The 24,906-nt window shown below is 44.8% G+C and overlaps 1 protein-coding gene across 2 annotated transcripts; it reads left to right on the top strand.

The window, feature by feature from the left end:
• Positions 1-144: 144 nt before the first annotated feature.
• Positions 145-24,712, top strand: DERL1 (derlin 1). 2 transcript variants are annotated; one of them, XM_065902674.1, is made up of 8 exons: positions 145-459; positions 10,044-10,155; positions 13,976-14,040; positions 15,075-15,101; positions 15,724-15,819; positions 17,319-17,371; positions 18,805-18,915; positions 22,857-24,712. In XM_065902674.1, exons 1-8 carry the CDS (start codon positions 307-309, stop codon positions 22,993-22,995), a joined length of 756 nt encoding a protein of 251 aa, XP_065758746.1. In that variant the 5' UTR covers positions 145-306; the 3' UTR covers positions 22,996-24,712. The 2 variants fall into 2 exon arrangements, with proteins under 2 accessions (XP_065758746.1, XP_065758747.1); XM_065902675.1 differs by lacking the exon at positions 145-459 and adding an exon at positions 622-780.
• Positions 24,713-24,906: the final 194 nt, after the last annotated feature.

The following is a 24,906-nucleotide window of genomic DNA, read 5'->3' as shown; positions in this document are numbered from 1 at the left end:
CCCTCTCCGTCCCGCCTCCGAGACGCCGAGCACCTACCCAGTAGTGAAAAACCACGCTTGCCCTTTAAGCGGCGGGGCTTCTGGTCAAATTCGTCGGCGGCCGCCGGAAGGGGAAGTTTCGCCGCCGAACTCTCCCTTGCTGGTCCGAATTCGGTGGCGCCACGTCCGCCGGTCCCCGCCTTCTGTACCGGGGGCTGGGGCGGCTTCCGCCTGGACATTTTCCACTCGCAGAGCAGGCCGCGTCGCGAGGGGGCCGGGACGGGGAGTCGGGCGTCTGTGCGCATCCCGACCACCACAGAGGCGAAGATGTCGGACATCGGGGACTGGTTTAGGAGCATCCCGACCATCACGCGCTATTGGTTCGCCGCCACCGTCGCGGTGCCCTTAGTCGGCAAACTCGGTCTCATCAGCCCGGCCTATTTCTTCCTCTGGCCCGAAGCCTTTCTCTATCGCTTCCAGGTACTGACCGACGACGGGGCAAGTGGCGCGTACAGACCCCAGGTGGCCCCGCCGCGGCGGAGCGTAGACTGGCCGGTTGCGGACGCGCGGTGCCTGGTGGGACTTGTAGTGCAGAGGCTCCCGCGGTTTAGGGCGGGGTCCTTTGGTCCGGGGGTCGGGTGGACGGACGGGTGGATTGCTGGCCGGGGGTCTGAGCGTGGGCCTGGATTGTTGGAGACGTGGAGGGTCCACGGTTTGACCCGGTGGGAAGGGACTGATTTCGTCCTTCTGTTAAGATTGTGCTCCCCGCCCTCTGTGCTCCGAGAAGGCGGCAGTGGGAAGGTAAGACTGATAAGTTGTCTATCTGTGGGACGCCGGTGAGGGGCAGGCTGGGGCCACCTGGAGCACTTGCCCTCCGACCTCCCTCTGCCACTCACGTGGGTGGCATGTGGACGTCGCCTTGCTCAACCACCAGCCGAGTTCTTTTTATGTTAATGGAGTTTCTTCCCAGTAGGAGTGATTTGAAAGTCCGAGGTGCAAAGAGTGAGTCTGTTTATTTGTGTGTCTCCCAGGTCCTTAGTATCTGGGAGGTCGTAGTTGAATTTATGAAGGACCGAGTAAAGAATAAATTGCTCCAGAAAAGGAATCCTTTTTTTTTTTTTTTAACATTAAGGTAACAGTTCAGGGTAATATTCCTGGTAAGCGAATATTAGTTTTATGGAAGTTTATCTTTATTCACCGGATTTTGTGATTTACATCTTTAATCAGTGCAGGTTGGAGCCTAAGATCTGACATTAATTTCAGCACATTCTTTGGACCGTGGGTAACACTCTTGTCTTCTCTGTCTTCATTGGCTATTTATTAGTTTTCTTTGCTGGTTCCTCATCTTCCTGATTTTTAAATACTGTGGTGTACTCCAGGCCCTCTTTCCTGTATTCTCTCTAGCTGCAGATGATCTTGTTTAGTTCATGGCTTTAAATCATTTCTACAAGCTGAAGTTTCTCAAATACAAATATACATACTTTCAGTCCAGTTTTGTCTCACTTCCAGACTTGTATGTCCAGCTATATACTTGAAATGACCACTTAAATGACTGACAAACATCACATACTTAATGTGTCCAACTATACCCTTTCCCCTATAAGTAAATAGCAACTCTATTATTATAGCAGCTCAAGCTAATAGTCATGGAGTCATCTTTGACTTCTCTCACATCCCACAGTCTGTTAGCAGATTCTGTTTACTTTAGACAAATATTCAGAATGCAGTCCCTTTTTATTCTCTGTTGCAAGCCATTATCATACCAGCCTTGTTCCTTTCAGTCTTTACTCTAGACAGTTAGAGTGATCCTTTTAGAGCATAAATCCATGTCCTGTCAGTCTTCTGCCCAGATCCTTTTAATGTCTTCTCCACTGACTGAGTAAAGTTCAAGTCCTTTGGCCTGCAAGGCCCCCTACTGCCTCTCTGAGCTCATCTCCTACTACTCTTCATCTTGTACGTTAGGCTCTACAGTGGGATCTTTCCTGTTTCTTCAACACCTAACTCCATCCCTCCTCAGGACCTTTGCACAAGATGTTTCTGTGCTTGAGGATGATAAACATAGTTTACCTCCTTACCTCCTTCAAGTCTGCCCAAATACCACCTTACTGGCATTTATGATTGCCCTGCCTAAAATAGTGCCTCTCCTTCACTCTGTCTCCCTCACCCATAATTTTAATTGCTGCGTATCATCCCATGATGTTCATCAGCCTGCTTCTCTTCAGAGAATAAAACTCCACGAGCACCGCTTGTCTTGTGTACCACTGTCTTTGTTACCTGGATCCATGTTTGGCACATAGCAAGTGCTTGCTTGTTGGTTGAATGCATGGAACCAGTGCTGGGCACTAGGGTTACAACAGTGAACAGGAAGAAAATAAGAGAGAGGCATGCGACTTTGATAGAGTATTCTAGAAAGGCCTCAGAGTATATTTGAACTGAAATCTGAAAGATGAGCCAGCTTTGGGAAGGTCTGACTCTGGGGACAGTCTTGCAAGAAGAAGAAATAATAAGTGGAAGGCTTAGAGGCAGGAGTTAGAATCAGGAAGAAGACTGAATGGTTAGTACAGAGTCAGGGGGAGGGATGAGGATTAGTAGGGAGGACAGAGAGATAGCCAGGAATAAGTACAATAAAGCAACAATGGAAAAGTAGGCTGGGGCTCGATCCTATATGGCTTTGTGGTTGAACTTTAATTTGAAGGCACTAGAAAGGCAGAGCCTTTTGAGCAAAGGACTGAAATATTCTCTTGGCTACTCTTTGGGGGGTGAGGGGAGCCCTAGTGGCTCAACAGTAAAGAATCTGCCTGTATTGCAGGAGATGTGGGTTTGATTCCTGCATCTGGAAGATTGCCTGGAGAAGGAAGTGGCATCTCACTCCAGTATTCTTACAAGGAAAATCCCATGGACAAAGGAGCCTGGCAGGCTACAATCCCTGGGGTCACAAAGAGAGTTGGACACAACTTAGCGATTAAACAACTCTATAGGATGGGTTTGGTGTTGTGAATGGGGGCAAGGGAGGGCTAGGTAACGGGACCAGAGAGATAAGTTAGAGGGCGAGAAAGACGGTGATTTGGATCAGCGTGTCTGAGAGAGAGAAGTGAATAGATTTGGGAGTTGGAGTGGGCAAGTTTGCAGCCCAATGGATGCGAAGGGTGAATGGGTGAAGAAGCAGGTTTTGAAGAGGTCACTGTTTTCACAGGAGCAGCTGAGTGGCTGGTGGAGCTCTTTTCTGAGATTGGGAATGTTTTTTGGGGTGGAGGAGGGTATGATAAAGAGTTATATTTTGGCCACAGTAAGTCTAAAGATCTGTAGGCATCTGGGTGAAGTTGAGTAAGGCAGTTGGGTATTAGATCTGAGTGTGCAGCCAGAATCGCATATTCTTTTCTATTTGTTTTGTTGAAATGTTTGTTGCCTGGGTGAATGCTGTGCACTTTTTGCCCAGTGGCATGTTAGGTAATGCGCAGTGGTCATAAATGATTGTAAATCGTAAATGGTCATAAATGAGAAGGGCCTGGTCAAAACTGGCTCTTCGGCTCTCCTTGCAAAACCTTGGTTACTTCTGTAGTCATCTTAGTAAAAGCAAGTCTTTCTAATAGACTGTGCCAAGTCGCTTCAGTCCTGTCCGACTCTTTGTAACCCCGTGGACTGTAGCCCACCAGGCTCCTCTGCTGCATTGGCAGGTGGGTTCTTTACCACTAGCGCCATCTGGGAAGCCCTCTGATACATTACAGGTGTATAATGTTAAAAATGGTGAACTGATCAGAAAGGTCATCATTCATGTCACACTTTGCATAGTGTTCCCATCTTCCTTGGGTTATTTCTTGTAGGCTTATTATCCTGAGAAGCGGGGGAAGCTGTTGGCAGGAGGCAGGACCGTGCGCTGTCTGCGCAGGTGTGGAGAGACCAATATCTGTCCTTTCTTTCTGCTGCTCTGACTCCTGCTCTTTCTGAACAAGTTTAGCTTTCAGACCCACCAGGAGGAGCTCTTTTCAGCTGAAGCAGTTGAAGGAAAAACCGAATTTGAGAGATTGATGGATGGGGGCAAACAGTGTGTGATGTGCTTTCTGCAAGAGGCTCCTTTTTTCTTTAAAAGCTGCATATTTGAACAACTTGGGAATGGTCGATTTATGTTGGAAGTGAGAAAGTTACTTTTCCTCCTTATCCGTGGGTTTCCTGTGAGAAGCTTGTTGGTTTGGAAGCCTCACATTTGTAATGTTAGTTCCTTCGTTTGGGTAGATGGAAAGGCATAGGTGTGTGTTAAGGCTCCTTGTACTGTTGTCCACAGTTCTTCATCCCTCCCATCTCACACCCATCAATGAGTTAGTCCACAGGGATGAAATGGCTCCATATTGCTCCCTGATTAACTGGAAGAGAGATGGCAATTGCTGCCCTTGTGGTTTCTGAAATGTCTTTCAGGGCTCTCTGCATGGGGATGTTTCATTTCTTTGGGCAAAATAACATCACTGCCTTACTTCTTTGTTGGCTTCTTCATAGTGAACCTCATTGAGCCCCCGCTCATTGAGGTCAGCATTACCCCAGTTGATAGCTGCCATTTCAGTTTTTATTTTGGTGGGTTCCAGATAGTTCTCTTAACTCCTTTGCATAATATCTAGCAAAATACACAGTGACGTATTTAACAAAACATTTTGGAGGGTGCTTTCTTTCTAACCAGGCACAGCGAGTTATTGTTCCTTGTCTGTGAGAGTAGAAAGACCGAGGATTTCAAGTAGTTGAGTCATGGTCCCCAGGCTTGCCTCAGCCCCCTTGATAGTGGCATGCCCCCAGGAAAGCTGTGCGTCCTTCTTGAGGATCAGTTTCTTCACTGAAAGTGTGTTAGTCTCCCCATCGTGTCTGACTCTTTGTGACCCCCATGGATTATATAGCCCACCAGGATCCTGGAATCCTGGTGGCAAGGGAATTGCCAGGATATCCTTGCCAGGATTCCCCAGGCAAGAATACTGGAGTGGATTGCCATGTCCTTCTCCAGAGGGTCTTCCCGACCCAGGAATCAAACCTGGGTCTCCCACATTGCAGGCAGATTCTTTTCTGTCTGAGCCACCGGGGAAGCCCTCTCTTCACTGAAAGTGGGGATAATTTAATACCATAAGTTAACTCTGTTGTCACTCCATTGATTATGACATGTTCCTTTAATATTTTTTGCAAGAGTAGGAAAGTACAAATTACACTAAATGAATGTGTTGATTATAAGGCACATCCTCATTTTGGAAACAAAAATGATTATCTTCAAATTGAGGGAAAATGTTATCTACTTCATCCCTCTCATATAAAAACATGAAAAAATGTTTGCAGTGCCCAGTAAATAAGTCTCATGGGTAATCGATTAAAAAATAGTATCTATTAAAAAAAATAGTATCTATTTTTATTTATTAGCCAATTCCTGCCTTTGTTGCCTTCTCTCCTTGAGCAGTAATATTCTAATTTTAATTTGTAATTGAAATGTAACTATGTAACTGCTGAATTATTTTCCTGTTCTTTTGGTCCTGTTAAAAGCATCCTGACTGGAAATGAGAAGATACAAACTCTCCATTTTTCTTAATTTGTTTCCAGGAATAATAAGAACTGGCACCAGCCAAGTCGGTGTTCGGGCCTGGTGCCACATTTGCCAAGCTTTCGCTCATGTTATTGCGTTTAGCCTGATGACAGCAAGCCTAACAGACTGACACCTGAGTGTGTTGGGGAAGAATTATATAGACACACAACTGGAAGGGGAATGAACTTGGGCTGGGGGCTGAGCATAGAAGTAGCTTCAGGGTTTGGATTTAGAGCTTTAGTGGCAAGTGTTCTGATATGTACAGTTTTTAAATCTTTCCTTTGCAGTGCTGTCCATATTATACGGTTCTGCTGTGGTCTGTAGCTAAGGTTACCCTTTAGCTCATAGCTTCATTTTTAAACTTTTTGTTGAGTTATAGTATACAAGCAGGATATATGTATATATGGGCTTCCCTGGTGACTCAGCTGGTAAAGAATCCGCCTGCAATGAGGAAGACCTGGGTTCGATCCCTGGGTTGGGAAGATTTCCTGGAGAAGGGAAAGGCTACCCACTCTAGTGTTCTGGCCTGGAGAATTCCATGGACTATAGTCCATGGGGTTGCAAAGAGTCAGACACGCCTGAGTGACTTTCACTTTCACATATATATATATGTAAAATAATTGCCATATAGCTAGCAACCAGATCAAGACACAGAACATTGCCAGCATCGCCCAAAACCTTCCTGCTGTTCCCTTCTGGTCACTCTCCTCTCCAGGGGTAACTACCGTCTTGACTTTTAATACTGTAGATGGTTTTTGCCAGTTTTCTTAACTTTTCCATAAATGCAATTACACAAATATTTATTTTTGTATGTCTAGCCTCTTTTCAGCAGTTTGAGTCACCCACATTGTTGTGCGTGGTTATAGATTGCTCATTCTTACATTGTTCCCTTGTGTTGAACACACCACCATGTACTTACCCTTTCTTCTGGTAACAGGTTTTTTGGGGGAGTTCTTGCTTTGACTCGGATGAATCGTGAACACTCCTTGGTGAACATAAGCATACATATATACCTAGGAGTAGAATTGATGACTCCTAATAGCTAGTTTAAAGTTCACAATTGAAATTGAGTACCTTTCACTTGTTTTTCTTGCCTGTCTAGTATTCCCTCCCCTTGCCCCTGCTCCCCCCCCCCAAAAAAAAAAGGGAAAAGCTGGAGTTTGCTAATACCAGCATTTGGCACATGGGTGCTCTTCTTTCTTACTTACTTGATGACCCATGTAGAATTTTTTTTTTTTAACTCCAAATCAACCAGTCCTTACTGTTTCAGAAAATTTTTTGTTTTTGATAGTTAAAAAAAAAAAAAGACTGCCCTAGACTCTGGATGGCATTTGTAATGATTTCAGTAGCACGTTGTCACCTTGTTTGGGAGATTTTCATTCAGGGATGGTTGGACTAAACGCTCATCAGAAGTTGTTGGACCAGTAGCTGACGCTGATGAACAGTGTCTGGTCTTTCTTTGAAGGCCTCTATGCTGGGGAGCACATGGCCTTCTTGCCCTCGTTAGGTGAGGAACTCTGGGCATGATACCGTAACTCTACTGAGGGGCCTAGCTTTCCTCGTGAAAAGGTGAGTGGTGATGCTTCCTGCCTTGGGGTTTCTGTGGAGTTAAAATAAGATGCTTGCCTGTAAATCCCATGCCATTTGTACTGCCCCTGGCTGCCTCTTAGGGATCAGGGGATCAGTGCAGGCTTTCTAGGGTCGAAAAAGTACCTTTACCACTCAACAGCCCTGAAAATAAAGCCATTTCCATTTCTTGACTGTCTCCATACCCATTAGAGGAGAGGAGGGCATTTAGTTGGGCACATTGTTCAATGGGGATTTCAGAAATTATTACATTGTGTCCTTCTGAAATGATGAACTATCTCCTGGTATTTTCATATTATAATTTTAAAGTAATACAAAGATAATTCCAAGTCCCTTAGATCAGTGAGAGCAAGTATAACTCAAGGGTAAGCCTAATGAACTGGGAAAAGAAGCGCACTATTTTGACAGTTGCTGATTTCCAAAGCACAGGTGCACACAGTGGCTAAAAATAGTGTCGTGTCGTCAGTGTTAATGAAAAATGTAGTCAGGAAAACCTGGAGGTTTCTTTTCCAAAATCAGGCCTGGAGTAACTTAGAAGAATGTGGGGGTAGATTAAAATGGGAATTTGTAAAAACCAGGTCAGCACGTGTCTTCTAAAAGATATTGTAATGATAGTGCACCCCACACATTTTTTTTTTTTTTTTGGTAAAGCACCTTTTTCATCTACTTTCTTAATTGCAAGCTTTGTCAAAAATCTGTGAATCAAGGAAGGAGAGAGTCAAAGACAAATGTCACAGGGTAGATGAAGATGCAAACTCAAAGGTCTAGATGTTTCCAAGGCCCCACGGGTTCCTAAGAGCCAAGGCTACAGCTTACTTGCTTCCGGTCTTTTACCCCCAGTGATTTTCTGAAGCAGAGAGTGAATTTGTGGGCTTGCTCTCAGTTCATTTGCGGATTCTACAAGCAGTATAGTAGTACTGAGAATTTTTACAGATTTTAATTATACCTCATAATAATGATGTCACTTGTGAGAGGCGTTGTAAAAATAGGGGCTTAGTGTCATAAACTCCAGAGTCTGGCTGTCTGGGACAAACTTTTCTTAGCTCTACCAATTATTAGCTATTGCTTAACCTTTTTTCATCCTGTTGCCTCATCTATAAAATCCACCTCTTGAATTAGGGCATGCACATGAATATTATAAGAGCACATTATTATTATTTTTTTAAACCATTGACCAAAATGGATAAAAGCAAAGAGGATATCATTCCTCTTTTACAGTGGAAACTGCAGCTGAAGAGTGAGAACATGTAAGCCCTGGCTGAAATCTCTTGTCTTTTCAAACCATTTCCAGGGCTCTTTCCGTCTGCCTGTTCTGTTTCTGTGATAAAATTGTGAATAAACCCAAATGAATTTTAACTTGTGTTGTTTTACTGGTTTAAGCACGGGGTTGCTGGAAAGTGACTTTTCACGGTATAAAAAGTGCATTTTCACCCACTGGGAGTGAAGCTCAGAGGGTTACAGTCTGTCCTTGGAGCATGTGACCTGCCAGCCATGCCTGGCCAGGCCCCACAGCCAATGCCCTCTGTTCCAGCCACACCCAGGTTATTGGCCGTATCCATTCATTTATTGTGCTCTCACAGTTCTTTGAGAGTTTGTACTCATTTTTCTGAGACCAAAGTTCCCTTCGTTGTGCCCACTCTTGCTTCTGCGAACAGACTCCCCACTATTGAGACCTCCTTGATGTAGGGACCCCATCATTCATACTCGTGCAAAAAGACATGCGGCCGTCAAGCCAAAAGCCAGCATTATGTTGGCTTTTCCAAAAGTCTGGGAAGGCTGCCATCTTCCACCACTACTATTTGACGTTCTTGAGGTGTTAGCCAATAAATTAGACAAGAATAAGATACAGAATGTTATTTATAGGCTTCCCTGATAGCTCAGTTGGTAAAGAATCTGCCTGCAATGCAAGAGACCCCGGTTTGATTCCTGGGTCAAGAAGATCTGCTGAAGAAGGGATAGGCTACCCACTCCAGTATTCTTGGGCTTTCCTTGTGACTCAGCTGGTAAAGAATCTGCCTGCAGTGCAGGAGAACTGGGTTCAATCCCTGGGTTGAACAGATCCCCTGGAGAAGGGAAAGGCTATCTGCTCTAGTATTCTGGCCTGGAGAATTCCATGGACTATATAGTCCATGGGGTCGCAAAGAGTCAGACGTGACTGAGCGACTTTCACTTTCACTCAGAGTTGAGTACTTGGACTGCATTGGGAGCTTAGGGTCTTAACCACTGGACCACCAGGGAAGTCCTGATACTGTAATTCAGTTTTAAAACTTTTATTTATTTATTTTTGGCCACAGTATTCAGAATCTTGGGCTTCCGGTGGCGCTAGTGGTAAAGAACCTGCCTGCTAATCAATGCAGGAGATGTAAGAGACGCAGGGTTGGGAAGATCCCCTGGAGAAGGCATGGCATCCCACTCCAGTGTTCTTGCCTGGAGAATCCCATGGACAGAGGAGCCTGGAGGGCTGCAGTCCGGGTGGTTGCAAGTGTCGGACACGACTGAAGCCCTTAGCACGCGGCGCTCATTTGGGATCTTGGTTTCCCCAACCAGGGATTGGATCCACACCCCCTTCAGTGGAAGCGCAGATTCTGAGTCACTGGACCGCCAGGGAAGTGGCCTGTAATTCATTTGTGATAGGCATAGCTGTAAGCCTGATTCTAATAAGCATTGCCCATATTCTTCTGTTGTATTGGTTGTTTTCAACTTGTCTAGAAGTATTTATTGTTTGTTAAATGATGCCATCTTAACTCCATGGACTTACAGGTTGATGGGACTGTAGCTGATAAAACTTTTCTTCACTTGTTTTCTTAAATTATATTGGTGATAGCTCTTATCACTGAGGAGAATGTTTTGTAAGGGTTAATTTTGTTAAAAGAAGAAAAACAAATCTCAGCTTAGAGAAACTAACAGCTGTGTTTTATTTTGATCTGGACAGATTTGGAGGCCAATCACTGCCACCTTTTACTTCCCTGTGGGTCCAGGCACTGGATTTCTTTATTTGGTCAATTTATACTTCTTATATCAGTACTCCACTCGACTCGAAACAGGTATGTCATCCCTGGTTTTTTTAAGTGTTGTTCTTGTCTATTTTGCTAAGCCGTGTATTTACGTACTGGAGGGATTTTGAGGGCAGTTAGCATATATAACGAAATGACTCAGGGACTTCCCTGGCGGTTCAGTGGTTAGGAGTGAGCACTTTCATTGCCGGGGGCCCAGGTTCAATCCCTGGTCAGGGAACTAAGATCCCACAAGCCACGCAATATGGCCAAAAAAAAAAAAGAAGAAATGGCATAGTGATGTAAATGTTCAGTAAGTAGTAACTGTGCCAGGACTCTACAAGGCACTCAGACTGTTTGATTTTTAATCCCCACAGGAGCACCGTGGGGTGTCAGCAGCAGCGTCACCATTTTATAGGTGAAAAAGACACAAGGGCAGAAGTTTCCGAGTTTTGTTCATATCCTGTGTGACTGGGTGGGATACCTCTCACTTATCTCGACATCTCCATCATTTGTGTCACACGGCAATCCCTGTATTTTAAGGCACAGTTGGGCTGAAGTGTATACATCTCCTAAATTGGTGTTGAAAAACACTATTGCAAGTAAAAGCCTAGTCTTAGTCTTTGTAAGTGAAACACTCAACTTTTAAAAAAAATATATAGCTAGGATTTATTTTTCTGCCGTACTGTGTGGCATGTGGGATCTTAATCCCCCAAGCAGGGATTGAACCGGGGTCCCCTGCACTGGAAGTGTGCAGTCTTCCACTGGACCGCCTGGGAAGTCCTGAGAGGCATTTTTAAAGACATATATATGTATTTTGGCTGTGTTGGGTCTGAGCTGTGGAATGTGGGCTCTGTAGCTGTGGCATGTGGGCTTAGTTGCCCCACAGCAGGTAAGATCTTAGTTCCCTGACCAGGAATCGAACCCGTGTCCCCCGAATTGGAAGGCAGATTCTCAGCCACTAGACCAGCAGGGCAGTCCCCTGAGAGGGGTTCTTAAAAACTTTATTGATCTATAATTCCACCCATTTAAGGTACATAACTCAATGATATTCACAGAGCTGTGCAGTCATTGCTATAATCCATTTTAGAACACTTCATCACTGTAGCCGTTCCTCATTTCTATTCAGTCTCATTTCCCCTGACCCTGCTGCAGCCCTCAGGCAACTGCTAACCCATGTTCTGCGTCTTTAGGTTTGCCTCTTATGGGATTTCTTATAAATGGAATCATATAATCTTCAGTGTTTTGCATGACTGGCTTCTTTCACATAACATGGTGTTTTCAAGGTTCTTCCATGTAGTATTTATGATTAGCACTTCATTCCTTTTTTTTTAATTTTTAAAAATTACTAAAAAAAAAATTTATCTGGCTATACTGGGTCTTAGTTGGAGCATTTGGGACCTTTAGTTGTGCCATGTGGGATCTAGTTCTCCAACCAGGGATGGAGCCGGAGCTCCCTGCATTGGGAGTCCAGTCTTCCCTGGACCACGAGGGAAGTCCCTCTTCATTTCTTCTTATTGCCAAGTTAAGATGCCGTTGTATGGATTTACCACATTTTGTTGTTGCATTCATCAGTTGATGGACATTTGACTTGTTTTCTCTTCTTTGCTGTTATGAATAATGCTATGCAAGCATTCATGTAGAGAGGAACTTTTGAGATCTTTCAGTTAACCCTCTTAATTCACAGACAAGAAAACAGTGGTCTGGAGAGGTGGTGATATGCCCCACCGGTCACAAAGCCGTTTGAGAAACACAGCTAGGGCTGGAACCCAGTTTCCTGACCCCCGTCCACCTCCCACCACACAGTTGTAAGATAACTTTGCGACAAAATGTTCGCCACCTGCATTTTCCCCGCTTGGCTATTTTAAGTATCTAGCAGTGTTGGCTGGTTTATAAGGATTCTGATGGTGAAACTAGAAGACTGCAATTTGAGGACCAGTTAATTTGTAAATTTCCAGTTGCAAGCTTGCCAAATAATACAGTACTGTAGTTTGTGTAATTACGGTATTTTAAATATTCAATCTAAAGAATCCTTAGAAATCACAAAGCCAAAACCACAGCAAGAGAAGCACAGCTGTTACTAGAATTTAGAGATTTTGTGAAGAGTTTCAGCCCTGGTACATCATCCTGATTCCCTCCCATTAAGCATCCTTAAAACTGTGGCTAGAGTGTGCCTTCGAGGTGGGGTGGGGGCGGATAAGGAAAAGAGAAGAGACTTTTGCCTGAAATCTAGTTTCTTTTAGGTCGATTTTCTTTCTGCCTTTATGATACTGGTTAGGATTGTTACTGTTACTTTATTTTTGTCTGTTGGCTGCCGGTGAGTCTTCGTAGCTGCGCTTGGGCTTTCTCTAGTTGCGGCGAGCAGGGGCAAGTTCGTCGTGGTGCATGGGCTTCTCATCGCGGTGGCTTCTCTTGTTGCAGCCCACAGGCTCTAGGGCATGTGGGGTCAGTAGCTGTGGCACAGGCTTAGTTGCCCCATGGCACGTGGGATCTTTCCAGACCAGGGATCTAACCAGTGTCCCCTGTGGTGGCAGGCAGATTCCTTACTCTTGGATCACCAGGGAAGCCCAAATTTATTTTCTAATTAACAAATTTTAGGTTTTTAAAGGCTGATTTCCATGTATAGTTATTAAAAAATATTGGCTACATTTCCCATGTTGTACAACACACCCTCAAGCCTGTTTTACACCTAGTAGTTTGTGCCTTCTGCTCCTCAACTCCATATTGTCCCCCCACAACTAGTAACCTCGTTTGTCCTCTACATTGGTGAGTCTGCTTCTCCTTTGTTATATTCACTAGTTTCTTGTATTTTTTTAGCTTGTTAGGATTATTTTTAAAAAGTGGACTCTGTATCATGTCATTGTGATGGGGTGTGGAGGGGAGGGGAAGTGGCTGAGATAGAGGGATCTTGCCGTCGTTCCATTCTTTTCTCTGCCCCTCTCCTGGTCTGCCAGTGGGAGGTGTGAGGACCGTCCTGAGACGGGAAAGCCGGGTTGCTGTCCATCCTTCGGCCCAGTAATAAGGCAGAGCCCAGTACGTGGTGTAGCGGAAAGAACAGGTAACTAGTAGTTAGACTTCACTCTGCTTCTCAAACCCAGGTGGCTTTGGTCAGGTAGCTTTACTTCCTTGTCTGTAAAAAGGAGGTATAGGTCTTCTCATTCTCCCCACTTGGGGGAGGAGGAGGAAGAATCAAGGCTGCAGAAAGGTGTGGCTTTCCACTACTCTCCCCACATTGTCGTCCTTTGCTAGAGTGTGAGCTCCTGGAAAATGGAGACTGAATTATCTCAGTAAGCCCAGTGCCAGACTGAGAGAGAGCGTGTGTGTGTGTGTGTGTGTGTGTGTGTGTGTGTGTTCAGTAATAACAACAGTAAGTACAGCCTCGTTGTGGGGAGGAGTCACAACGGTAGGCAGTATGGACGTGATTCCTCCTGACAGAGTTTACGGTCAAATGGGTGAAGAAGGGATGAACCAGGCAAACACAAATGTGCCTCCATCTCGTGATGACAGCTGAGAAGGAAAGGCCAGCGAGCAGGCTGTGAGGGGCTTCGGGGCGTGGGGTCTTAGTAGCTGTGACCTGACTCTCCTCCCTCTAGATCTCTCCTGGCTCCTGCTAGCTGAGCAGAGCATGTAACGGACTGGAATTCAGTCAAGAGGGCACAGATTAGCCTTGATACCTGGGTGACTTGACTTCAGGGCTTTACTGCAGACATGGTTTTAGATAGTAAAAAAATGTTCTTTTGCTTCCGAGGAGTGATTTAAAAATATTCTCATGTTTTTTCTTCCTCTATAGTTTTTTGAAGTATTTCTGAACATTGAAGTTTCTTTGTTCTGAAATTCCGAACCATGACATTTGACTTATTTTTGTTTCCAGGAGCTTTTGATGGGAGGCCAGCAGACTATTTATTCATGCTCCTCTTCAACTGGATTTGCATCGTGGTATCCTTTCATCTGTTATTTGGGGCCAGAAATAACCAGTTTTGGTTTTTTTTTCAGGTTTGGGGAAATAGGCAGTAATCTGTAGGACATTTCCAGTGGTAGTTATTTGCATCTTTATTTACTGTAGTTAATAATTAAGAATCATTCAAGTTCTTCTCAATAGCGGTTGTAAATCACAGAGCCCCAGAGTGATGCCTTCCCTTGCTGTTGTCTTTGTGGGGTTTTTCCACATTTGGTTGACGTTTATTACCATTCCCTCTTCTTGTTCCCAGTTCTCTATGTTCTCGGGTGTGACAGCTTGTTGACTGCAGCACAAAGAGATTCCATGCCACGAGACAGCTTTTGAAAGCTGTGGTCCTTACCAGAAGACTAATTTACAACCAGCTTCCTTGCCTCCCTTCAGTGCCGTCCGGCAGTTCAGTCCCTCTGTGGGGACCCGGCTCGGGGAGAGGCCCCGGCGGGCCTCTGCTTGCTGTGTGTCAGCCGCGGTTGTCAGCAGCCTTTCGGCTTGCGGGCCTTCCCAGGTGGCGAGTGCGGCAGAAGGGGCTTGTCAGCTCCAGCCCTGTGCAGAGTTGGTGAGCTCAGAGTGGCTCTGGGGCTCAGCGTCCGCTGAAACCTGGCCAAGAGCCCAAAAAGTGTGGCACTTTGCACGCCCTTTCCCCTCCTTTAAGGGAAGATCAAAAACTTGTTTTGGACTTCACCTGTGCTGGGGAGCCCTGAATGAGAGGAGAAGCATTAGCTATTTCAGGGGGCGCAGGCCAGTCCGTCTCCTAATTGCAGTGGCAAGGCCCAGAGGACACAGGTGACCAAACTGAGTCATGGACCAAAGTAGTTAATTTCTACTATTTCTTCATGATTGGAGAGTCTAATAGCGTGCTCACAGTGATGGTGACTAGATACCTTTGTGTTCTGGGGTGTTTTAAGCAACCTGAACTATAGAGAAGTGTTTTTCCTTCCGGAAACTGGAATGAAATGAACTTTTATTAGGTGTGAAATGCTCTATTTGTGTCTGATCTTTAACTTGACAAACCAAGATTACTGGCTTAGCAATGGATATGCAGGTAAGTGTCCCTTGAAACTGTTTGCCAAAAAAAAAAAGAAACTGTTTGCCCTTTCTTATGTTTCAAATTTACTTTTAATGGCCTTCAACAGAAGTTTAAACTTCAAAAGAAGTTTAAATTGCATTAATTATATGGTATTTTGAAGATTCCAATGTGAGTTACCTAAATCATTACTTTCCTTGCTCATTTCTGACTTCTTTATTATGTGTGAACGTTGAGAATGATGGTTATCCAGTCTTTTCTGAGCATGTACACGGATGTGTATTTTTTTTAAAATACACCATAAGAAAAGAGAATACACCATAAGTAAAGCTTTTTGCATACTTTTTTTTTTTTGCATACTTTTTTCAAGTAACAGAACTTGACCCTGGTATTTCTAAATCTATCCCAAATAATGTAATTGTATTTTATTAGAGGATTTTAAAGCATGCATTGCATGTTTAAGTAAAAGGGCCAATTTATAATTGTGGTGAGTTTAATTTCTTTTCTGCATTTTCAATGCATTTTGAATAGTCATGTGATAATTTATTTGGAGGGGAGAGGTTAAAAACAAAAAAAGATAGATTCACGCTAATCCTCTGTTTTTAGCCTTATCTTTACATGTTCGCTTCTTTTGTTGCAGTTGCTGATGATTCCTCTGATCATGTCAGTACTTTATGTCTGGGCCCAGCTGAATCGAGACATGATTGTGTCATTTTGGTTTGGAACACGATTTAAGGTACTCTAACCTAGTTGGAAAAATTGCCTTTTCATCTGTCTCTGCAGAGATCTTGCTCTTCCGCCAGAGGTGTACTTTCTGACATGCCCAGCAGAGGTCACTGCAGAGCAGTGAACCAGCGGCAGGCCCCTGCTCCCCTCCATAGCTCCCCTGGGTTTCTTTAGTCAGCCCCGCCTCCTTTGCTGACCTCACTCCCTCTGGACCTCAGGCCCCTCAGGCGTGTGTCCTGAGTGAGCTCATGGATGTGAGTGTGGTAGAGGGAGGGAAGGAAGGATACTCAGATGGAGCCTTTCCTTTTAAAATCTCTTCTTATCATTTCCATTAGGTATTTTACACTTAAGCTGAAACAGATTGGTCCCCCCCCCCCAAAACTTCCCTTTGTGTCTCCTTTCACAAATTTCCACCTGTAACATCGTTTTGATTTTCTTCCTCGTGTAAATCCTGCCCATTCTTAATCTGAGTTGGTACTGAACATATTTCTTCCTCTCCTGCCTGGAATTGGTCTTGCCTTTGGGCTTCTGACATATTTTGTGTTCTTACAGTCCTTACCACGTTCTGCCTTCAAGTTATTGATATGTAACCCTTTCTTTCCTAGTTTGTGATATTTTTGTAACTCCCTTAGCTCTTAAGTATGATGTATTTGACTCTGTTAAGGGGTGTTAACCTCAAGTAAATAGGCCGCCAGATATATCTCCAGCCAAGACGAGTTTACTGGGGAGCTCTCTAGAGCTGCATTTCGGGGTCTGTAGCCATGGCAAGCCACATCCCAGCCCTTGCAGCTGGTGGTGGGAGAGTGCGTTTATAGAGAGAGGAAACGGAAGTCAGGCGGGCCGTGACAGACAAAGCTTTTCATTGGCTGAGTCCTTATAAGGAAAGACGTCTGGTTGCTTCCTGTTGGGCTCAGCTGTTGAAACAGGACGTGAGAGCTCCCCCTTCTGGTCTTCCAACCCTACTTAATTGAGGTTTCTGTTTATAAATTTTTCACAAGGGGCTCAAATGTTGGATGCATCTGGAGAGCTGTCTTATTTGGGAGAGTATTAGTTCAGGATACTGATGTATAATTCAATAAAGGTTCAAAGTAACTGTGAAATATGTAAAAGGAGAACCTAAAACAATGAGCTGTTTTTTAGTTGATTGGCCACAATTTACTGGCCGGAGCCTTCCTGTGAATCTATTCTGGACCATTTTTTTATTAGCATCCACAGGACATTCATCTGCTTTCTAAAGCTATTTGTTATAATTCAGCAGGTCCTGTATTGCATCTGAAAACTATGAGCACAGTACTGTCTCTCCAGTTGCCAACATATGAATAAGTATAATTTTAGATGGGAAGTTTCAAGTATACTAGGAGTGATGCTAGACTGAGCTAAGGAATTTTTGCAGGACTTTCCAAAGGGTGTATAAAAACCCTTGTCAGGACAACCTTACCCAGTTCATCCCCCTGGCAACTGTGTCTTCTGCAGGTGTGGTTATTCATGTTTCTGTATATTCTCTCCTAGGCTTGTTACTTACCTTGGGTTATCCTTGGATTCAACTATATCATTGGAGGCTCGTAAGTGATAGATTTGTTTAATTTCAAATTAACCCTTGGAAGACTTCCATTCTTCTTTATCTTCCTTTCCTAATCTTTATAACACTTTGAAGATTCTCAGCACTGATGATGCTTTTGAAATAATTTAATTTAGATGTAATTGATTAAAATCCCAGGGCTTTAAGCACATTTAGCACTGAATGGTTTTTTTGTTGCTGTTAGTTTGTTGTCATAGGATAGCTTCCCTATATGCATTTTTGAATAAATATTTATTTCTGGATTCACTGTCCAGATTGAGCAAGTATAGACTTAATTTTATCCAAGCCGACTCCTCTGTGCATAAAATTCATGTTTTTATTTTTAAGGCATTTCCAAAATGCCTTGGAAACTGCTCACCAGTCACAGGAATCCACAGATTCTCAGATGGGAAGTTTTGTTAGTGGTTTGATAGTATGAAAGTTTGGGCCAAACAGGGTCAAATTTCTAGTCTGGAATTAGACCTGAGGCTTAGGAAAACCTTGAAAGGATCCATTCACAGTTTTGGTAGGAGGATTTCAAGATGCAGCTCTTCTAACAACCCCTACTCTTCAAAATATTTTTAATGTTTTAAAACAGATTTTGATAGTATTAGTTCTTAACCTGATGGTGTCTTTGCTCTATGGGGTTCTAACTTCTGCTGCGTATCCCTAGGCAGAAGGGAATGAATTGGGTAAACAGGCTCAGTTTAGAGCAGAGCAAGTCCTGGGCATTGGTTTGGGAGCAGTTTGTAGACGTTGATCAGGCCCTAACAGGAATGATACTGCAGGTGGAGACAGAGAAGGATATGTAACAGTAAGAGTGGATCTGTAAAACCTTGAAGTGGCCTATATGTCAGCCATGGGAAAACTGAAGAAGGGCCATGTTTATTTTAGGATTACAAGGTGAAAGTCAGCTTTCCAGAGTGATCTCTGTGGTGTCTTACAGTCAAGGATACAAGAGGTGAGGGAGATGTGATCTGTGGCTGCAGGAACAGGGGAGCGGACATTTTTTATCCTTCCTTGCTCCTGTGCCTGTCTCTTGCCAACCTTCAAACATGCCCCCGTTTTGCAAACACGGTGTTTATGACTGAAAGCGTTCAGAAGCTTGCAACTTCCCCCCACCCCCCACCCCTTCCTGAGGCAGGAAAGTAGCAACAACAATGTTTTGAGAATGGGCTGGGGCTTGAAAGAGATGTCAGAGAGGCAGCTGGCCTTGAAGAGCCCAGACACCATTGGTTCAGGAGGACTGATTCGCTTCTCATTCAGAATGCGCGCGCCCCTCAGACGGCACAAGGGCTCACTGTTGGGCTGTCAGACTCCCAGGGACCGGAAACGAGCTGCCACGAGGCATCTCTTCCCTTTGCTGTTAGTTAAAACTTGCTGCGGCTCACTTTACTGCTTGAATGTCTTCAAACTCACCTGGCTCTCTGTTTGCAGGGTCATCAACGAGCTAATTGGAAATCTCGTTGGACATCTTTATTTCTTCCTCATGTTCAGATACCCGATGGACTTGGGAGGGAGGAATTTTCTGTCCACGCCTCAGTTTTTGTAAGTGCGTCTACCCCCTCTCGTTTGACAGTTTCCATGTTCGTCTGCCTCCCGATAAAGACTCTGTGAGGGGTAGGAGTTCCCTCTTTGTCTGATGGAGAAAGGGTGAGCCAGCCAGGGACTTGCCCTGGTCACTCCAAGCTGAGGCCCGCTCTTCTCCTGGAGCCTTCTTCTCCCTGTAAAACCCCGAAGTGGCCTGTATGTCAGCCATGGGTAAGCTCAAGAAGGGCTGTGTTTATTCTAGGATTACAAGGTGAGGGTCAGCTTTCCAGAGTGACTCCTGTGGTGTCTCACAGTCAAGGACACAAGAGGTGAGGGAGCCGTGGGTCACGGCTCCCTGTGATGCCTGAATCCAGGCTCCAGGAGAAGAACAGGGCGCCGTGGGCTCTGTTGGGCAGGCGGGGCGCTTGTGTGTGTTTGCAGGGTGAGCCTCAGGGGCCCAGGGTGACGGAGGTACCAGTTTTACCCAAGATTTCAGCTGAGGAAGGTGTAGGAGGGTAAGCAGGTTCATCGGTTAGCGGTTTAGAACATTTTTATATTTAGTGTCATAGACTAGAACGTTTAAAGGCCTTTTCAGTGTTAAAGTGAGAGACTGGAGGCTTGTGTCCGCAGCCCGTTCTTTCTGTTTGCAGGGCGGACTCAGTGAGGAGGCTGAGGGCTCAGCTTTGGCTTGGAGGCAGACTTGGGTCAGAGTCCCATTCCCCTCATCCACCAGTTTGGATATTGGGAAAGTGACTCAGTAAATTCCCCCCAGCTTTCTTTTCGAGCCTGTGAGTTGAGGGGTGGCCCCGTCTCAGGACGGCCAGAAGTGGGCTTCACCCTCGCCAGCACGGTAGTGGGTGCTCAGTAAATGCAAGCGCTCTCAGCCTTGCTCCTGAAGTTGGGGCGGGGAGAGGGGGCGGGATTCTGATGCACCCTCCCACCCCCTCAGAGGTGCTGACACACGTAAGTGTGTAAGCAGGGAAGCAAATGGCTGCTGGAGAAGGGACCAGTAAGTTCGCCATCTGGTGTCGCAGCCAGCCTGACAGTCACTCCTGATCTCTGGTTGGGCATATGTGGCGATAGCTTGCGCTTAGGAGCTTTAAAAAAAAAAAGGCAAAAAAACCGCTTTTCACATCTTGCTCATTTTAATGTTTTGCAGTTTGCCATCCTTCTAAGGGGTCAATGAGGGCAGTAAAACTTGAGTACCTCCCCCTACCCCTCACTTTCATAGGTTGGAGGAAGGTATTTGAAAGTCCTTCATTGTGAAATATACAGAGAAGTACACTGTTGTTGTGTATGTGTGTCTTTTTCTTTGCTTTTTTTCCCCCTTTCATTAAGAGCATGAAAAGAAACTTGTTTGTCTTCTGAGTCTTGAGTTGCCGTCAGGCTAAAAAAAAAACGGATGACCAATCTGCTTTCTAATTATCAAAGGACACAATAACAGGAGGCTGGGATTTTTAATCTAGGTTTATCAAGTCTGATGGCAGATGCATTATTAAAAAAAAAAACTTGTTGCTTTGGGGGGCAGCCAAGAGTTATTTTACTTTAAACAGCCATATTCTGATTTAATAGCTTGGAGACATTTCTCAGTTGTGGGCAACAACATGTATGAGATTCTAGTGGCAAAACCAACAGCCCGCTGGAGCCTGCCTTCCTCATGAGCTTTCCCTGTTGGTGGAAGCCCTTCTGTGAAATTTTGCATAAAGATCAGATGACAAAATGTAGCTCCTTGCAGAAGCAGTAACTGCTTTGAAATTATCATAAATCTTTGTTGATTATGTATAATTGGGTATCTTTTTATACTAATTACTTGCATTTAATTTCACTATCTGTTTAAGCAGTGGCGATGGCTTCCATATTGTCTCAGAGTCAGAAGCAAAGCAAGACAGCCCTGGCGTTGCCTTTTTTAAGTCTTCCAATTTATTATATACTTTGGAGGAATGTTATTTGTGCCAGAACGTTATGAATGTTGGGAAACCAGTGCTTGGAAATACATGTTGATTTAATGATCAAGCTGAATTTGTTTAAAAGGGAAGATGTGAATTATAGAATTCTAAGACGTATCACTGTTTTGCATTCTGCTTAGAAAAGTAGACAGGGACTTCCCTAGCAGTCCAGTGGTTAAGAAAACGCACTTCCACTGCAGGCGGCAGGGCTTCAATCCCTGGTTGGGGAATTAAGATCCTGCATGCTGAGAAGTATGGCAGAAAAAAAAAAAGGTAGATCCTCTTCTGTTATTTTTGTTTTTACAAGGAGTTTAATTGTCTTTTTGGAGAGGGAGTGTGCAGCTCACAGGGTTGATGTATAAAGATATGAGGACTTTGGTCACTAACTGCTGTCATCTGAATCAAACACTGTGTATCCTATGGATGGTGTGAGGTGCAGGCTGTGGGATGGGGTTTGAGCTCCAGAGTCAGGCTGCGTGGGTTTGAATCCTGCCTGTCATTTCAGAAGAGCTTGACTCAATTCTCCCTCAATTTTCCCATCTATAAAATGAGGTAATAATTGTATCTGTTGAGGGCAGTTGTGAAGATGAGATGAATTTTTAAACAAGCAGTACCCAGTGTGAGGGAAATGCCTTATGATAAAGTTGAGCTCCTCAGGCTTCCTGCTGTGGGCAAGTCACCCCTCGTGGTTTGTTCTTGGTGCCAAGTGAAAGTGAAGTCGCCCAGTCGTGTCCGACTCTTTGCGACCCCTTGGCCTGTATCCTACCAGTCTCCTCAATTCATGGAGTTTTCCAGGCAAGAGTACTGGAGTGGGTTGCCATTTCCTTCTTCAGGGGATCTTCCCAACCCAGGGATTGAACCTGGGTCTCCCTCATTGCAGGCAGACGCTTTACCATCTGAGCCATCAGGGAAGCCCTTGATGCCATGAGGGGTTTAAAACGGGGTATCAGATCACAGTCTCTGTGCTTCAAGCCAAAAATCAAACCATCAGGATCTTATAAGTGGAACAGGTGGAAATAGATGCTCGGTTGACTAATAATCAAGGAAGGAAAATAGTTGGAAAAACTACTGAGAACATAGAGTCCTGGGCTTACATTTTCTTAGCTGTTCTGTGACTCTGAATTTATTAATTTGTAAGTTGGGAAATCAGCTAACCGTTTCGGGCCTCAGCTTTCCCACCGTCAGTGAGATGGAAAGAATGCAGTTGGAGGAGACACAATGAATGAACTTGAAAACATGCCCAAACTCCAAGACAGAAAGCACCTTCTCCCTGTCCCTTGAGGGATATGAAGAACCCAGTTGCATCATGGAGATGCCGTGAGGTGCTCAGACACACTGGTTGTGGATTTGTCCTTGGAACTGAGTTTACTTAGGGTCCTTTGAGCAAGCTAGTTCCATATTTATATAAACCAAAATGCTACATAGATGGTTTTTTCTGGTTCCTGGGCTTGTGGGTGTTAATGTTTTTGTTTCCATACTTACTGTTCCCACATAAATTGCTTTTGTAATCAGGAAAAAAAAAATTTAGAGTTTGAAGTTAGTGTGAAATCTTAGTTCAAAAAAAAAAAATCAAAAAATGTGAGTGCCTTCTGTGGTCAGGGCATTGAGCTAGGTTCTGAAAGGAAGCTACGCTTTCTGAAAGGAAGCTACGCACGCATGCTTGCTCAGTCGTGTCCGACTCTTTGTGATCCCATGGACTGTAGCCCACCAGGCTCCTCTGTCCACTGGATTTTCCAGGCAAAAATACTGGAGGGGGTTGCCATTTCCTCCTCCAGGGGATCTTCCCGACCCAGGGATCGAATCTGTGGCTCCTGCGTTGCAGGTGAATTCTTTGCCTGCTGAGCCCTCAGACAGACTTAAATAAGACATTGTCTTCAGCCTCTCCGTGGCCAGAGATGAACATAATTCGATGTGACAGATGTCATGGGAACCCCAGGAAGGGAGATAAGGATGAACAACTACGTGGAAATGACTGTGGTTCTCTCATTTTGTGTCTCGCCCACTCTGCTCCAGGTACCGTTGGCTACCCAGCAGGAGAGGAGGGGTGTCAGGGTTTGGCGTGCCCCCGGCTAGCATGAGGCGAGCAGCCGATCAGAACGGCGGAGGCGGTCGACACAATTGGGGCCAGGGCTTTCGGCTCGGGGACCAGTGAGGGAGCGGCCTCCGGCCTGCCCACCAGCCTCTCCACTCAGATGACGTTTCCTCCCAGCGCGGGGTGACCTTCACCACCGAGTTCTAGCTGATGCTGTTGGATCTGACCCACATTGAATGTAGTCTTTCAGAACAAGACAACAGTTTTTTAAATCCTGGAGAAAAAAAAAATGAGTGTTCCTCGAGTTTCATGATTCTCATTCAAGTCCTTACTGCTAAGAAGAACAAATTATCAACTGTGCAAGTTTCAGAACTGGCCATATTACCATTATTATTACTATTTTTTTTTTTTTTTTGATGTCTTTTCTTCCTTTTCCATCTGAGTAATGGGTTTTGGCAGGTCCGGCTCTGCCAGCAGCAAGCTGGGTGTCTGGCGTTGGGTCACCAGACCTGTCCACGGGGCTCTTACCTCTTCCTCGCACACACGTCTCCTTCCTCCTTTTCCCCTCCCTCACATTCCCAGCTAGAGGAGTCTGCCCGTAAAATGGTTCTGCCTCTGACCTGCTCTCTCTATTTATTGACCTTTGCCACGGCTTGGCCACAGAGACCTGTTCATGACGTTTCACAGTGGCAGAACCGTAACCCTCGGGCAGAAGGCAGAACAGTGGATGAAGCTTCCTCGGCCTTTGGAATTGCCGTGACCTGCTGTCAGTTGTCACCGTTTGCCACCTCATCAGCTATTTTGATTTAAAAAAAAAACACCCCTGAGTCAGTGAGGACTCCAGATCGGTATTAATGAGGCATGAGAGTCATTGCTAGGCGTTTTTTTATCCTAAGTTAAGTGATCAAAACTCTAGTGGAGTTGCACCTTTCACAGGGGCTGGGTTTAACCCGGGGTAGGCATCTTGTGTAGGGCGCTGTGTGTACCCAGCGTAGCGGATTTGCGTTGTGCTAGAAAATTCTACCCCACATTGGCCACAGGGAGAAGCTCTCTTGGAAAGGCGCCTGGTCATTGATTCTACTTTGTTCTCATTCTGGGTATATGTTTACTGAGTAGAGTGGAGGGGAGAACTTTAAACCCTGTTTAAGTTGTCTTTTTCTTGGGGGGGTAAACCATCCCCCCATTTTCACCCCCATGGCCATATGCTTCAGTTAGTTGTGAGGAGTGTGCAGCTCCTTGTATGTAGATCTTATTTCAGGAGGTGTTATAAGCACATCTAAGTGAATCACATAATTCTGGGTTGTAATGGCTTTAGACTCATCTGTGTTTGAAGGGCTTTTTTATTTTGAGTCATGAAAGTACATCAGACCAATTTCAATACCCACAAGTCTTTTTTTACCCCCCTCCCCAAGATGGGCTTTTTCCATCAGAGCTAGGCTTGTCACCAAATAGTTTTTTTTTGAAGGCTATGATGTTTCGCACAGTTTTCTCGTTTTATACTTTTATTCTGAAAGTGAACTGCTAGGAGCAGTGCTGAGTGGCTGCCATACTCAAGTCAACTAAAAAGGCTCTGAACATTTGCCCAGTGGTTCTGTATAGGAAGCACTGTGTGCTAGTAGGATGACTTTTTGCCCCACTCTGAAGCAGTGATGTGTGTTATTCTAGGAAATGGCGATTTGAAAACAGCTCCTCGGTTTTCATGAGGTTTGTTTGCGTGTACCTCTCCATATTTAATTTATATGATAAAATAGGAGATGGGGAGAATATGAACCCCAGCTGTTATGTGTTCTGCTGTTGACCTGTGGCCACAATAAAATTTACTTGTGAAATTTTAAAAGCCCTTCTTCCTATTATGTCGCCCTAGCACCCACCAAGCAGGAGTGGAGACTCAGAGTGTGTGTGAGTGTGTGTGTGTGTGAGAAGAATCTCATGGTAAGTGAGCTAGTTTCCTGCACACCCTCTCAGCAGCTCAAATGCCCAAGAGCAAGAGTCTTTGTGAAGGTTTCAAGTATTGTTTAGAATTCTTCAAGG

Source organism: Muntiacus reevesi, chromosome 12, assembly GCF_963930625.1.
Source record: "Muntiacus reevesi chromosome 12, mMunRee1.1, whole genome shotgun sequence".
In the NCBI taxonomy this organism is placed as follows: Eukaryota; Metazoa; Chordata; class Mammalia; order Artiodactyla; family Cervidae; genus Muntiacus; species Muntiacus reevesi.
The sequence above is the reverse complement of the archived record's forward strand: the minus strand, read 5'-3'. Positions and strand labels throughout refer to the sequence as shown.

Coding starts and splice junctions, on each gene's coding strand:
- DERL1 (XM_065902674.1), top strand. CDS start 307: ATGTCGGACATCGGGGACTGGTTTAGGAGCATCCCGACCATCACGCGC. Junction 14,041..15,074: donor TCAACTGGATTTGCATCGTG/GTATCCTTTCAT, acceptor TGACAAACCAAG/ATTACTGGCTTAGCAATGGA. Junction 15,820..17,318: donor GGTTTGGAACACGATTTAAG/GTACTCTAACCT, acceptor ATTCTCTCCTAG/GCTTGTTACTTACCTTGGGT.